At 40.5% G+C, this 15642-nt stretch overlaps 1 protein-coding gene across 1 annotated transcript; it reads right to left on the reverse strand.

Annotated features, from left to right (window-relative positions):
- Positions 1–1350: 1350 nt before the first annotated feature.
- Positions 1351–15642, reverse strand: LOC100767061 (alcohol dehydrogenase 6). The gene is made up of 8 exons (XM_035450729.1): positions 15625–15642; positions 13857–13958; positions 12088–12229; positions 8249–8336; positions 7929–8145; positions 5096–5356; positions 3668–3803; positions 1351–1493 (listed from the first exon to the last, which is right to left on the reverse strand). Exons 1-8 carry the CDS (start codon positions 15640–15642, stop codon positions 1351–1353), a joined length of 1107 nt encoding a protein of 368 aa, XP_035306620.1.

Below are 15642 nucleotides of genomic sequence, written 5' to 3' on the forward strand. Positions count from 1 at the left end.
TTAACTCATCTGTGAGATCAATCTCTCAGTGATTGTGAGATTGCTTCCTTCATTTCCATACCAGACAACTTGCTATTGTCATATAAGCACACTATGGATTATTGTGTGTTGGTTTTGTGACCTAAAAGTCTGCTCAGTTGTTTATCAGTTCCAGCAGCTTCTCTGGTGGGAATTCTGATTCTTGTGGACAATACACAGAGCTTCATGTATGATCCATACAGTGTGGGAAAGATCCAGTGGGTGAGGAAGGAAATGTGGGTCCAGACATAGAGACAGCTGTGCCAGTGGAGCAGCTTGGTGTGCCTTCATCTGCAGAATGTGCTATTGGATGGTTCAGATCAGCCTGACAGCTGTAAAAGGGAGGCCGGTGCTGCATGGCACTGGGTCAGGTGGGAATCATTTTGAGGGCATGGTCAGGTGAGAAGCCTAACACAAGATTGTTGCTGAGTCAGTCAAAGGCAAGAAAGTAGAAAAGCGTTGTGTGGTTGATTCTTCTAAATCACAATAATGCAGAATACAAGTTAGTGATGAAATACCTCAGATCTTGTAATTAAGGTAACAGGACACAGCGGATACTACAAAAAGGAAAAAGAAGAAAAACAAAACATTGGTGAATTTCAGAAGCAATGTATGCTTTGGATTCAAATTCTCACATTTTAGATCTATAAGCTAGAGTCTCTTTCCTTGAGACTGGGCAAAAAATTGGCCAGATTAACAAACTCCGAGCAAACTGAACAAAATAACATGCAGTTCTCAGGCTAATAAAGCAGGTGAGGAGTTCTAAACTGTGAGAAATGCTGATGTCATTTATGGTTAGTTTCTACTGGGGAGTCAGAATTAGGAATCTTATAGACAGTCCCCACACAGAAATAAAACAGTGGCAATGACAAAAATGGCCTCTTTGTAAAATGGGCTCAGTATTTCTTTTCATATTCTGTCTCCACTGGGGGGGAGTAGAGGATAGACATGAGCTAAGGTGAGCATAGGGAAGTCAGAGGACAGCTGTGGGGTCAGTTCCCTCCTTCCATCTTTAACTGGGTACTGAGGATTAGATGCTCCTCGTGTGACATGTGCTTTTGCCTGCAGAGCCATTTCTCAGCTCCATAAACTGTGTTCCTAAACTTGGACCACATCTCTATGGGATGGCGTCTTTAGTTGTGTGTTGTCTAAAAAATAATGCTAAAGATATTTACTACCTTAATACTTTCAGGATCACATATCTTATTAGTCAGCAATAAAGCAAGATTCGGAGGGCAAGGGAGGCTTTGAGTTCCTGAGTGATCCTTTGTGCAGCATCTGTAGCAGTGACAGCCCTCTGTCCCTACACCCACACCAGATTGAAAATGACTTTTACCATTGCCCATTTTTCATTAGCTGAATTGCTTCATTGACCTTATCGAGAGTCAGGGTGTGGGTAATCAGTGGATCTAGATTAAACTTCTTCATCATACAGTCTGAAACCAGCTTAGGGATTTCATCCTTGGTTTTCCAGCCTGGGAATACACAAAAGAACACAGATTTATGAATGATTCTACGCATGAGGTTTCAGTATAAAAGAAAGGCCACATGGGGATGGGGTGTGGATTTGACAATACCATAAACACGTATTTGAAATTCTCAAATCATAAAAAAGAGATTAAGGAAAAAGGGAAGGAAGGAAAGTAGAAGAATGGCAGGAAGAAAGAAAGGCCATGTTAAACTGCTGGTTGTTTTGCTGCCCCATCAATTTGTCCCATCAGGACGAGTGCTCTTCCAACCACATAGGCCACATACAGGGTTGTGCTCTTCCAGAGGACCTCTGTGCCTTCGACATAGAGGACATAATCAAAGCAAATAGAAAATAAATCACATCTTGAAATGTTCCTGGTGTTAGGTTCTAATCTCTGTAGACTAGTGAATTCCAACCAAATGTATAATAAAGGCCACAGTCTTGGGATGCATAAATGAATTGAAAAGCTAGAAATAGGGGTTGGGGAAGTAGTTCAGTTGGGAGAACACGTGATTATGTGCAGGAGGCTCTGCTTTTCATTTTTAGCACTGCATTCTCTAAAAACAAAGAATTCTCTCTCTCTCTCTCTCTCTCTCTCTCTCTCTCTCTCTCACTGTGTGTGTGTGCACGTGCATTAATGTGTTTTGACATGCAGCTTCATAAACAAGTCAAATGATATACAGTAAGAGAAGAACATCATGGCAGCAATCCCAGAGCAGCAGAAATTAATTTGTATGAATTGCTAAAATGTGCCCTCTGAGAGTAAAGATGACAAAAGAAAGATGGGGTCAACTAAAGCAACATAAGCCTCACATTGCAGTTTCTCTATTCTCATGGGCTTGCAAGAGTGTATATATTTCACACTGTGCTAAGTACCTTGGTCAGTGAGTCACAACCAGAGTTTTCTGGCCTCCTGTATGGAAGAGGCAAGCATGGAGTAGCTGCAGGGTGTGATCTGTATCCTGCCTAGTGCCCTCTGCTCATAACTTTGTGATGGGATTTTGCTAGCTGCTTGATTTTCCCTAAAGAAAAAAAAAGATATGACTAGAGGTGGCTCAGTAGTTAAGAATCCTGGATGCTCTTCCAGAGGACATGGGGGGCCATTCCTTATACCCACATGACAGTTTACAACTGTTTATAACTAGTTCCAGGATATCTGACACCCTCTTCTGGCCTCCATGGGCACATGGCATATATGTGGTGTAGACAAATATGCCAGCAAAACACCCACACACATAATAATAATAATTAAAGATGTGCTCAATAGCACAACTTATCTTATAAAAGAGAAAAAAAAGATTATTTTCATTATTATTTGTGTGTGTGTGTGTGTGTGTGTGTGTGTGTGTGTGTGTGTGTGTGTGTGCTCATGCAGGTGCCATAGGAGGCCACAGATACTGGATGTCCTGAAGCTAGTGTTGTATCATGTGGATGCTAGGAACTCGAGTCCTTTGCAAAACATACATGTTTAGATCTGCTGAGCCATCTTTGCAATCCACGCGCTTGCTTTTCTTCATTGGAACTAATGTTGGGTTCTCTAGCCTTTCTACCTATTCTTAAAACTGCCAACCTCTTCCAGCTGATCTATTTTAGAAGTTAATTATCCTATATGTAACCACAAATTCTAACTATTGTTATTTGTTGCATCCTATGAGTCTTGTTTATTTTTGTTTTTATTGGTGATCTAATGAAGTATTTTTTGTGTGTATGTCAAAATACTTATTGCAATTTATTATTTCAGTGGGAGACCATTAAAAAGCTGTACCCCAGCTAAATGATATAAATGTCCACTGGGATTTCTTCAGGTGTATGCTCAACTATCAGTAGTCATTGTCAAAGAAGTATAATATCTTATCCCAGACCAATGAGTTTTCAACTTGAAAGTATGAAAAATGATGGATTCATAATTTTCAAGGAATACTACCAAAGGGGGTGCTTTAGTAACAAGCAAATATAAATTCTTTTATCCAGAGAAATAAATCACTTCATGGAGTCCTTCACTTTCCGTTATTTAAAATATAAAGACTTAAGAAGACTTAAAGCTGGGGTACAGCTATTGGTTTCTATACTGTTGAAGTTTGGGTAGTTTTGATGTCTTTTCTTAGGCACCTCTGAGCCATTTTTCTATTTTTTCCTTCTAGCTCCTCATTTTTAGTATTTAGTTTCTTCTGTACATACCTCCCAAAACTGACCCTTTCAGAATACGTCCTGAGAAGAACAACTGGCTACTGATGTTGATTTGAACCCAAGATGCAATTGATCCAACAATCACGCAAACCCCATGGTCCTTGTGGCAGGAGGCCAGGGCAGTTGCCTGTTGTAAAGCAATGTAAGAGAAAAAAAGATAAAACCACCTACTTCAGAGTTTGACCCACTCTTAATTCAGCTTGACTGCTCCATGATCTGTGGCTTCCTTTCTGATTTCCCCTGTCCTTTTTGAAATAACATCAATATTATGAAGATGTTCTACAGCATAGGTAAGATATTGTTTCTCCCTAGAATAGTACTTGTTATTTTAGGATTCAACAAATTGAGTAAAGGTGAAGACCATTGTAGACCATTGTGGTAATAAAAATAGAATTAGTTTTTATAAGGACTGTGAAGTGGGCTGTTGGTTTGAGTTGATGTTTTTCTTTTAGATATCAAAATGGACAGTCAGATGTTTGTAAATTATGACATGCTAACAAAGTGACCACTGCCATCTTCCCACTAGTCATTTTCAAAGGCTATTTCTCAGAACAAGACTGGGATAAAAGCTCTGCTGTCTATAAGAAATTTTGAATTCTTGGAAAAAGACCCAGGTTGGAAGAGACTCCTCTTGGCTTTCTCTGTAACTTCCTGGAAGATGGATCCATGCAGCAATAATGCAATAATGCATCATTCCTTCAAAGAAAGCTCTCCTCAGAGTCTGGTGTGACTGCCTTCCATGTTTATCTCCATATGTTAACCATGGTCAGGCAGAAAAACCACCACTCTTTTTCTTCATTTTTTGGAAATGACCCATTTAATAAAATGAGGAAATGTTTTTCTTGGTTCAGAAGCTCACATCTTAACATGAAAGATTTTTAACTTTTCTTTTTTAAGATTTTATTTATTTATTATATCTTCTGCCTGTGTGCCAACAGAGGGCACCAGATCTCATTCAAGGCGGTTGTGAGCCACCATGTGGTTTCTGGGAATTGAACTCAGGACCTCTGGAAGAACAGTCAGTGCTCTTAACCACTGAGCCATCTCTCCAGCCCGAAAGATTTTACTGAAAGTAAAAATCTCATTGTTTTATAGGACAATTTAGTGGAGCCTTATCTCACTGATGTTTTCTGGCTTGAAAATCATAGTCATCACAGGCTACCTGTGGTTATGTAATTTCTGATTGGAGGTTCTTTATGCTTAATTGAAGGAAAAGTATTTTGGAACAGAGAGGTAAACAAACTCAATAGCAGACTTGTAGATTCAGTTGAGAAATAAATGGACAGAATGTTCTACTGGGTATGTAGTGAACCACAAGGAAAATTAAATAGAAGGAATTGTAAGATGTTCATTCAATTAAAATATTAAACAACAGATGGTATAATATACTGTCAATTTTTACTTCCAAAGATCACGTACCACTGTTTCTGGGTTTCCAGTGACCTCAAAGCAGAAGTCTGCTCCACCATTCAGCATATCAAATAAAACTTTCTGAATGGGTTTCTCAAAGTCTCGTGGGTCTATGCACTCAGTTGCACCCACTGTCTTGGCCTTTGCAAACTTGTCTTTGTTGATGTCCACAGCAATGATCCTGGCTGCTCCTGCTGCTTTACAACCAATGATGACAGACAGGCCAACACCTCCAAGGCCAAACACAGCACAGGTGGAGCCAGGAGTCACCTGGACACAAAGGCAAAGGAAACATGAACAGTAACTTTCCCTTCTATGGTAGAGAGCAATGCCAAGTCTCATGCTAGCAAGAAAGCCTCTACCAATGAGCTGTTCCACAGCCCTCTGTGTCCTCATTAGCTTGAGGAGGCCAAGACAGTTGCTTTTCATGAGACAGAAGGACAGGACATTTTCAAGTAAAATACTTGTAGAGAATTTTAGTTTCTCAGGCTGTTTCTAGGTTTAACCACAGGAACAAAAACCTACCTACAAGGACAGAGTTTCAAATCCCAGTAAGGAATTAGCATGAATGGAAGTAATGTAATGAAATTTCACTGAATGTTAAGATTCATTTGGACAAAATATTTCTTTAGTTCTAGACAGTTTTTAATTTTTTCAAATACCTCCATCTTCTTGCAGACTTCCCTTTCTCTTTCTTCGGGGTCTCTGGAAACTCCAAGTCATTTCAGAGCCACTGCTCATGGAGGTATTTTTCCTTCCTCCCTCCCTCCCTCCCTTCCTCCCTCCCTCCCTCCCCCTCCCTCCCTCCTTCCCTCCCTTCCTTGCAGCATGTAGTGTGACACCATTTTAAATTGAACCCCTTCCAACCTGATATAGTTTGCATCTTGAATTGAACATGCTCTAAAGACACATGTGACAAAGGTCTACTCCTCAGCCCTTGATATCGTAAGTAAGTAGCAGAAGGGGCCCAGTGGAGGGAAAACATCATGGGCGTATCTGTGCCTTAAGGGATTTTAGGACACCAGCTCTCCTTTCTTTTTGTCTCCCATTCATAATCTTTCTGATCCTGGGTACCATGAAGAGATAAGTTTTGTTCCACTCTGAATTCCCTGACCTGACTTACTGCCCCAAGGGAGCCCCCAAGACCACCTCACAGACCAAAATCTGAGGTAGTGAGCCAAAACAAACCTTCCTTCTTTGAAATGTGATTATTATGGGTATCTTGTCACAGTAACACAAAGCTGACTAAGACACATCCCATCTCTGTGTGTAACTCTGAGACTAAAGAACAGTGGACAATGCAAAGACTTAAATATCAAAAGCCCCTTAAAGAATTGAGATGGGCCAGGCATTGGTGGCGCACACCTTTAATCCTAGCACTCAGGAGGCAGAGGTAGGCAGATCTCTGTGAGTTCGAGGCCAGACTGGTCTACAGAGTGAGTGCCAGAATAGGCTCCAAAGCCACAGTGAAACCCTGTCTCGAAAAACAAAAGCAAAACAAAAACAAAAGAATTGAGATGGGATGGTTAGCGTGATATTCCAAGAGAAGTTTAACTAAAGACTGATGGGGGAAGTCCTTTTGTGTTTCTCTTATTGGTTGATGAATCAAACACTGTGGCCAATAGAGGTAGGGATAGGTGGGACTAGGGGATGAAGAGAATTCTGGGAAGTGTAGGCAGAGAGCAGATGCCATGAGAGACCAGGAAGGTAGGACATGCCAGACCCTTCTTCGGTAAGATAAGACCACAAGTAAATACTTAGATTAATATAAATGGGTTAATAATTATGACAGAACTAGTCAATAAGAAGTCCTAGTCATCAGCCAACAGTTTCATAATTAATATAGCATCTGTGTGTTTCTTTGGGACCCAAGGGTGGCGGGGCCTGCTAGGCCAAGAATCTCCCATTAAAGTAGCCCATTCAGAATGAAATTCCCTGGTCAGTGTAATCACTTCTCTATTGGTTCTCTTATACTATTAAAATTTTACATGGAGTAGTGGTTTGAAAGAAAATGACTCCCAAAGGAAGTGGCACTATTAGGAGGTATGGCCTTGTTGGAGGAAGTGTGTCACTGTCGGGGGTGGGCTACGAGGCTTTGAGGTTTCACATATGCTCCTGCCATGCCCAGTGAGACAGACTATTTCCTGTTGCTTTTGGGTGTAGATATAAGAACTCTCAGCTTCTTCTTCAGCACCATGTCTTCCTGCATGCTGACTTGCTTCCCACCATGATGATAATGGACCTAACCTGTTAAACTATAAGCAAACCATCCCAATTAAATATTTCCTTTATAAGAGTTGCCTTGGGGGCTGGAAAGATGGCTCAGCCATTAAAAGCTAGGCTCACAACCAAAAATATAAGAGTTGCCTCGGTCATGGTGTCTCTTCACAGCAATAGAAACCATAACTAAGACATTTGGTATACTTAGATTGAATCCAGGGCCTTGTGCACACTAGGTAGGTATATGTTCTGTCCTTGAAGTACATCTTCAGTCTTTCCCCCTTTCTCTTTTAACATTTACTACTAAGTAATATACTATTAGAATGTAAACTTGATGAGCTTTTAGCAGCAGGTTAGTGAAAACTTTTACCAGTGCTTGTTAAACTAAACAAACTGGAATATGGAAAGATATAGTCATATTATAATTGTGGTATATTTAAAGTCGGTATACCTATAATCATAGATGGCAGGGGGTACATGGGGAGGCAATCAAATAATCTAATAAACTTAGCAGTGCTTAGAGGTAAGTTTGTTTGCTTTTTCAGGTGGATGACCCAATGTGAGAGGTGTTTCGCCTCCTTATCCCACTAGTTCTATTTAAATGGGTGTCAATGGCCCTCACCTTGGCAGAGTTGATTGCAGCCCCGAAGCCAGTGGCAAACCCACAGCCGATTATGCACACCTTCTCCAGAAGGGCACCTTCATCAATCTTGGCGACTGAGATTTCCTTTATGACTATGTATTCAGAGAAGGTGCCTGTAGCAATATATTGATATACTATCTTCCCTTTGCAGGTAATTCTGCTGTTGCCTTCAGATGTCTGATGTGTCCCTGACAGTCTTTATAGATGAAAGGAAACAAACTTTATGTTGTATTAAAAAACTTAAATTTCTCCAAGTGAAACTGAATTAGACATTCAAAAAGATAGTTATAAAGACTTACCTAACTTCCTTACAAATGTTGTTCTTGGAATTGAGGCAAGTGTTACATTCTCCACATTGTGGTAAGCATAAGATGATGACTTTATCACCTAAAAAGCAAAGTAATTTATTGGGGTGCTAGTGTTGAGAAGTCTGATTTCTTAGGATGTCCATAGCAAGGCACCAAAAAGATGTCATAATGAAGAGCTATTTCCATGTTTAATTGTGCTTGATCACAAATATATTTTCAGCACTCTGTCCAGCCCCAGGCCATGGCTGAATCTCTAGAATTTGGCCACAGATCAACCCACCTTGTAAGGTACTTTTGGAATACCTAGGCAAAAAGTTTTGTTGTGTGCTTTGTGGTGGTTTGAAAGAAAATGACCTACTTGATCACGGTATCTCCCCAGCCAGGTAAGTTGTTCCATACAATAGCAGCAGAAGGGACATTGCCAAGCTCTTTTTTATGAGGCTACAATTACCTTGGTACCTAAGCCACACAAAGACACAATGAAAAAAAAATAACAGACCAATATCCCTCATGAACATTGACACAAAAATATTCAATAAAATACTGGCAAATTGAATCCAAAAACACATCAGAGAAATCCCCATGATCAAGCTGGCGTTATCCCAGGAATGCAGGGATGGTTCAACATATGAAAATCCTTCAATGTAATCCACCATATAAACAAACTGAAAAAGAAAAACCACATGATCATCTCGATAGATGCTGAAAAAGCCTTTGACAAAATCCAACATCCCTTCATGATAAAGGTCTTGGAGAGATCAGGAATAACAGGACCATACCTAAACATGATAAAACCAATATACACCAAACCAACAGCCAACATCAAACTAAATGGAGAGAAACTCAAGGAGATTCCTCTAAAATCAGGAACAAGGCAAGGCTGTCCACTCTCTCTTCAATATTGTACTTGAAGTCCTAGCTAGAGCAATAAGAACAAAAGGAGATCAAGGGGATACAAACTGGAAAGGAAGAAGTCAAACTTTTTATTTGCAGATGATATGATAGTCCGCATAAGTGACCCAAAAAACTCTACCAGGGAACTCCTACAGCTGATAAACAACTTCAGCAATGTGGCAGGATACAAGATTAACTAAAAAAAAATCAGTAGACCTATTATATACAGAAGATAAATGTGCTGAGAAAGAAATCAGAGAAACATCACCCTTTACAATAGCAACTAACAACATAAAATATCTTGGGGTAACACTAACCAAAAATGAGAAAGACCTGTATAGTAAGAACTTTTGAGTCTTTAAAGAAAGAAATTAAAGGATATACCAGAAAATGGAAAGATCTCCCATGCTCTTGGATAGATAGGATCAACATAGTAAAAATGGCAATCTTGCCTAAAGTAATCTGCAGATTCAATGCAATTCCCATCAAAATCCCAACACAATTCTTCACAGAGCTTGAAAGAACAGTACTCAACTTCATATGGAAAAACAAAAAACCCAGGATAGTCAAAACAACTCTGAACAATAGAGAAACTTCCGGAGGCATCACCTTCCCTGACGTCAAGCTCTATTATAGAGCCATCGTCCTGAAAACCAGCTTGGTATTGGCACAAATACCAATGGAATTGAATAGAAAACCCTGATATTAACCCACACACCTATGAACACCTGATTTTTGACAAAGAAGCTAAATTTATACAATGGAAAAAAGAAAACATCTTCAACAAATGATGCTGGCATAATTGGATTCAATGTAGAAGATTGCAGATTGATCCATATCTATCGCCATGCACTAAACTTAAATCCAAATGGATTTAAACGATCTCAACATAAATTCAGCCTCACTGAATCTCCTAGAAGAGAAGGTAGGTGGCACCCTTGAACAAATTGGTGCAGGAGACCGCTTTCTGAACATAACACCAGTAGCTCAAACATTGAGATTGGCAATTAATAAATGGGGCCTCCTGAAACTGAGATGCTTCTGTAAGGCAAAGGACACAGTCAACAAGACAAAATGCCAGCCCACAGAATGGGAAAAGATATTCACCAACCCCACATCTGACAGAGGGATGATCACCAAAATATACAAAGAACTCAAGAAGCTAGCCTCTAAAACACCAAACAACGCTATTAAAAGATGGAGTGCAGAACTAAATAGACAATTCTCAATAGAGGAATCCAAAAATGGCTAAAAGACACTTGAGAAAGTGCTCAACTTCCTTAGCCACCAGGGAAATGCAACTCAAAACCACTCTTGGGATACCATCTTATTCCTGTCAGGATGACCTGAACAGAGAGTTCTCAGAAGTTAAAATTGCCAAGAAATAGCTAAAAGATTATTCAACAATCTTAGAAATGAGGAAAATGCAAATTAAAAACCACTTTGAGATTTCATCTTATCCTAGTCAGAATGCCTTAGAATCAAGAAAACAACTGGCAACAAATTTTGGTGAAGATGTCGGGAGAGGGGACCCCTTAGTGACTGTTGTTGGCATTGCAGACTGGAATCTACTCTGGATTTGTAGACATTCTTGAAGTTCGAACGCAGAATTTTATATATATATATTATCCCTCAAAATTTACTGTATGACTCAGCTAATCTTTTCTTTATCATAAGCCCAAGGACTCAATATTCTACTCCACTGATATTTGTTCAGCCATATTCATTGCCACTTATTGAAAACAGTGACAAGATGGAAACTGTCTATATGTTCTATAGGTGATGAAAGTATAATGAAGTCACCATCCTGATACTCAATGGCATTGTTTTCAGCTGCAAAGAAAATGAATTCATAAAATTTACAGGTCACTGGATGGAGCTGGAGAATATCCTGGGTAAGGTAACCCAGAGAGACAAATGCCATATGTTCTCTTATGCTTGTGAATTTATAGTTTGTATTTGAATATAAGTCCTGGAGTAACGTCAGAAGTCATGAAAGCAAAAGGAACCCTGGGCAAGGCAGAGAGGAGTTCTAGAGAGGAGGCCACAGGACAAAGATGCTATGAAGGAGGAAAGGGAAGAAACAGGAGTGAGGACTAAACTGGGGAGGGGAAAATAGGGTAATACAGAGGGAGAGTGAGGAAAGATAAATACACTAGGAATATTTGAAAAGCCACAGTGAAACAGTATTTCATAAACTTAAAAATAAACGTATAATAAATATGTATATATGCACATATATACATACATATATATGCATATACATACAAATGCATATCTATGTGAACAAGTATGCATATCTATACACACATCTGAACATGCATATATACAATTTATAATAACTATATACACATCTGTATATCTACATACACTTTCATATCTACACATTTATATGTACATATACACATATCTATATAAACACACACACACACACACACACACACACACACACACACACACTCGAGCACACATGAGTTTAAATGGAGTTTCCAAACATCAGGTGACAGTGCTCCCTCCAGTAGCCACAGACTATCAAACTCCCAATGCCAGTGAATGTATACCTCCCTTCAAGTTGTTGGTTCAGGGGATCCAAGAGACCCAACCATGTAATATGGGCCATTGTCCTCATGTTACTTACATAATTATTCAGTAGTGTACCCCAGTTTACTCATTTTTTTGTCATTTTTTCTCCTCGCTTGTGTCTTCATTAATCTAGATTTGGTGCATTGTACTTCAACATATAAATGTGAAGACGAAACCTCGTTACAACTGTCCTGTAATTTAGAGACAGTTATGATCCCCCCCCAGAAGTGAGCAGGGTCTCACATTTCTTTTTGTATGCTTTATTATGAAACATTTAAGGGACACCCTTCAATTGGTTTTCTGCTGTCGGTTCCAAAACTAGCCATTTCTCCATGCTCTTTGCTGCTTCTTACCGGCTTTCACTGTGCTTACTCCTTCTCCCACGCTCTCGACTATTCCAGTTCCCTCATGGCCCATAATGATGGGGCAAAACTGGGCAAGTTCTTCTGATTCCATACTTTTTATATCCGTACCACAGATTCCTGAGGCCACCATCTGTGTGGAAAGCAGAGAACTGAGGCATATCTGCCTTGAAGGAGCTCATATCTGTTGCTCTGGGAAGGTTTCCAGTGCTTTCGCTTCTGTTCAGCTCTCATCATTAACAACTGTCAACCATTATTTGTGTAAAGGACCAGTGTTCTTTAACTAATTTTCAAGATAAAATGCTGAGTCACAGTTTAATGGAGTCAGAAGAGAAGCTGGGAAGCACACTGTGGGCATTACTGCTGCAGTAAAAAATATCATGGCCCAAACAACTTACAAAAGGAAGAGTTTATACTGGGCTGTGGCTCCAGAGGGAGATTCGAGTAATGGAGGTGGTGGGGGGAAGACATGGCAGCCCACAGTCAGAGCAGGAAACTGGGAAAAACACATCTTTAACCAAAAGACGAATCAGAGTGCATGCTAGATGTAAGGTAAGGCTATGAACTCCCAAAACCTGTCCCCAGTGTCTTCCTCTGGCAAGGCTGCCTCTCTTTGTAACCTTCACCAACAGCACTGTCAACTGAGTGCCAAGTATTCACATACTTGAGCCTAAGGCGGGAGTCCAGTTGAGATCACCTCAGTGCAATACTGAACATCCCGCCTGGCCCTTTCTTGAGGGTGGAGGTGTGGGAGACGACAACTAATCATAGAATTAAAAGGTTGAGACATAAGACAGAAAAGAATAATGTTACCTATTTTAACTATAATCTTAGTTTATTTTGCAAAACGCACTTGAAAGTTGTGTTAACAATTCCACTTTCTTGTAAGTCACAACTGTCGTGTGTTTGTGACTCAGCTGTAGGAAGTGCATTTAAATCTCATGGATCTAGAACCGCACCAACCAAGCTGGTTTTGTGCTCATTGTTTTGTTCTGGTTCTGACACCGTAGCTGGCATTGTCCTGTTAATCTTCAGCAGACAGGTTTTTCCCATTTATTTATCATAATCACCCGGATAATAATGGCTAGCAGCACCACCCCCACTCAGCCCCTCCACCGCTTGCCATCACCTCCCTTCTCTATATTTTGACTCAAATGCACAGGTGAGAGAGTCACACTGTAGCTTGTCAGACAATGGTTGGGTGTCTTGAGTCTAAAACTAGTTGTATGAGTTGTAACCTTGGTGGAGTATACTCGGTAGGGATTGGTAAATACCGCCCTCCTCACTCAGTAGAGAATAGATACCAGAGAAGGTTCCTTGAGAAGAGGGCATGGTTTGTGTAGGTAAGGTAACTTAGAAATATCTCTCCATAGCCCATCCATAAATAATACATGCTCTTAATGGAACTAATCTAATGACCTTGAGCCACAAGTCAGATGAGCTGCATGCTAGCTCTCTGGGAGCCAGTTAGAGTCATCTGGGGATATGTGCCACCCAAGCCATCAGTCCATAACTTCAGAATCTCAGGAATGAGATGCAGTTAGTGTTTTCCAAACTCCTCAGTAATTCCAAACGTGTATCCAAGCCTGAAAAACACCATTGAATGAGTTTTCTTATTCTACTTAGGGTGAACAGACACTAACCCTCCCTAATCTTTTCTAGAAGGAAATGTATTCTTTTTGAGTAGGAGATTCTGAAAAGGATATATAACTGCAGTGAACAGCTTTGGTTTTGATGTACAAATGTGGATTTTGTCTTACCTTTACTCGAACTTCCTTTGCTTTTGGTGGGGCCACTTCTATCTCCTCAATGTTCATTGGGGCCCCAGGCCTCCAGAGCACAGCAGCTTTGCATCTGATCACCTGGTATAGCAGATGAGGGGAGAAAGGGGGACTTAGTAGGTCTGAAAGGTGGGAGATGCTTATATTAGTCATCACTAGAAAGTACTTAATTCGACTATACTCGAGAAAAAAGAAGAATGGGAAAAATCTAAATATACTGAAATTGTGGCTCTTACACAAAAATAGTTTTTCTTATGCTTTTAGCCTCTATATTTAAGTTTGTCTAACAAATAGCACACATTTATAGGAAGGCACACACATAAAATGATGGATAGTTCTATCTATCTATCTATCTATCTATCTATCTATCTATCTATCTATCATCTATCTCTATTTCTCTAAAACACAGTCTTGCTATGTGGCCCAGGCTGTCCTTGAGCTTGTGATCCTCCTGCCTCCACCCCCCTGAGCTGCCATTACAGGCACATGCCACCACTCCTGGTTAGATGCCATGCATTTGCAATTATTATGAGTGAAACTGCACATTGGTTACCCCAGGTTTGTGATGCTATTACAGTTACTTATGATCCCAGGCACGGGGGATCTTGGAGTGAAACAGTGAGTTCTGGAGCAAGAGTGGAGACCATCTGGTGGTGGTGGTGAATAGATGGTGACGTAATCATTGGAGATTGCTGGGAGAGATTGCCGATGCCAAGGCAGTTCCAAGGGTTCTGCTATTAGCCCATCATCCTTATCCATTTTTATGTATTCAGCCACTACTCTGATGTAGGCGACTTGTACAAACTGTATCTATGGGGCAGATTTCTCCCAAAGATTTAGACAATCATTTATATGCTGTTTGAATGTCTTCCATGTACTGTAAACACAACAGGTTAATATACAAACAATCCATTCTTTCTCACATCTGTACCCTACAGGACAGAGTACACAACTGGCTTTCCCTGTTTCAAACATGAAATCCAGCGACTCATCTAAGACAGAAATCTGGGAAGTAGCCTTAATTTCTCTCTGTCCTTTATTGTCCACAATGGAATCTGTGCCCTCCCCTCCTTTCTTGCTACCCCTGCGTGGTCTGGACCCTGACATTGCCTTTCATAGGAACCACTGGAAAAGCATTCTGCTCCACTGGCTGCTGTCATCATCCACAGATGCACCCTCCGTATCACTGCACTATCATCTCCCAGGCTAATGCCTTAGAAGTCATTCTTCTGCCAGTTGCTTACAGCATCCATTGACATCAGTCTTCCTGTCTCTCTGCAGAGCTATTTCCTGTCACTTTCTGCCTAAGCCTGTCTTCTTGGAGAGGATCAAATGGGAGGTCTTTTAGCTTGTATACTTTCCCTATGGTTTCACTTGATGACAAAGTTTTGTCCTCTATTACCTGGTGAGTCTCTATTTCTCAGGTAGATTTCTCCCCCAGTGCCACCTGTTCTGGGAAGCCAGCGTAGGGCTGGAACTTTCTTGAGCTGCCATCTTCCAGATCTCCTTTTGCATTTCTTGAACCCTTTTAGCCAACTATCTGTGCCTGTGAGGAATCCTTAGGAAGGGCTCTGTCTGTGAATGGGAAAATCTGAAATAGAGTTTGTATGCTACTTACTGTCGTGATGAAAAACCAAGAAGGGACAACAGGGAAGAGAAAGGGGAAGATGTTACGGTCACGTGTCCTGCAGGAACCTAGGAAACTGACATAACCATGGCAGGACACACAGGGAGAGATGACGCCTACCTTGCCTGCAGTGCTCAT

This window comes from Cricetulus griseus (genome assembly GCF_003668045.3).
Source record: "Cricetulus griseus strain 17A/GY chromosome 1 unlocalized genomic scaffold, alternate assembly CriGri-PICRH-1.0 chr1_0, whole genome shotgun sequence".
Lineage (NCBI taxonomy): Eukaryota > Metazoa > Chordata > Mammalia > Rodentia > Cricetidae > Cricetulus > Cricetulus griseus.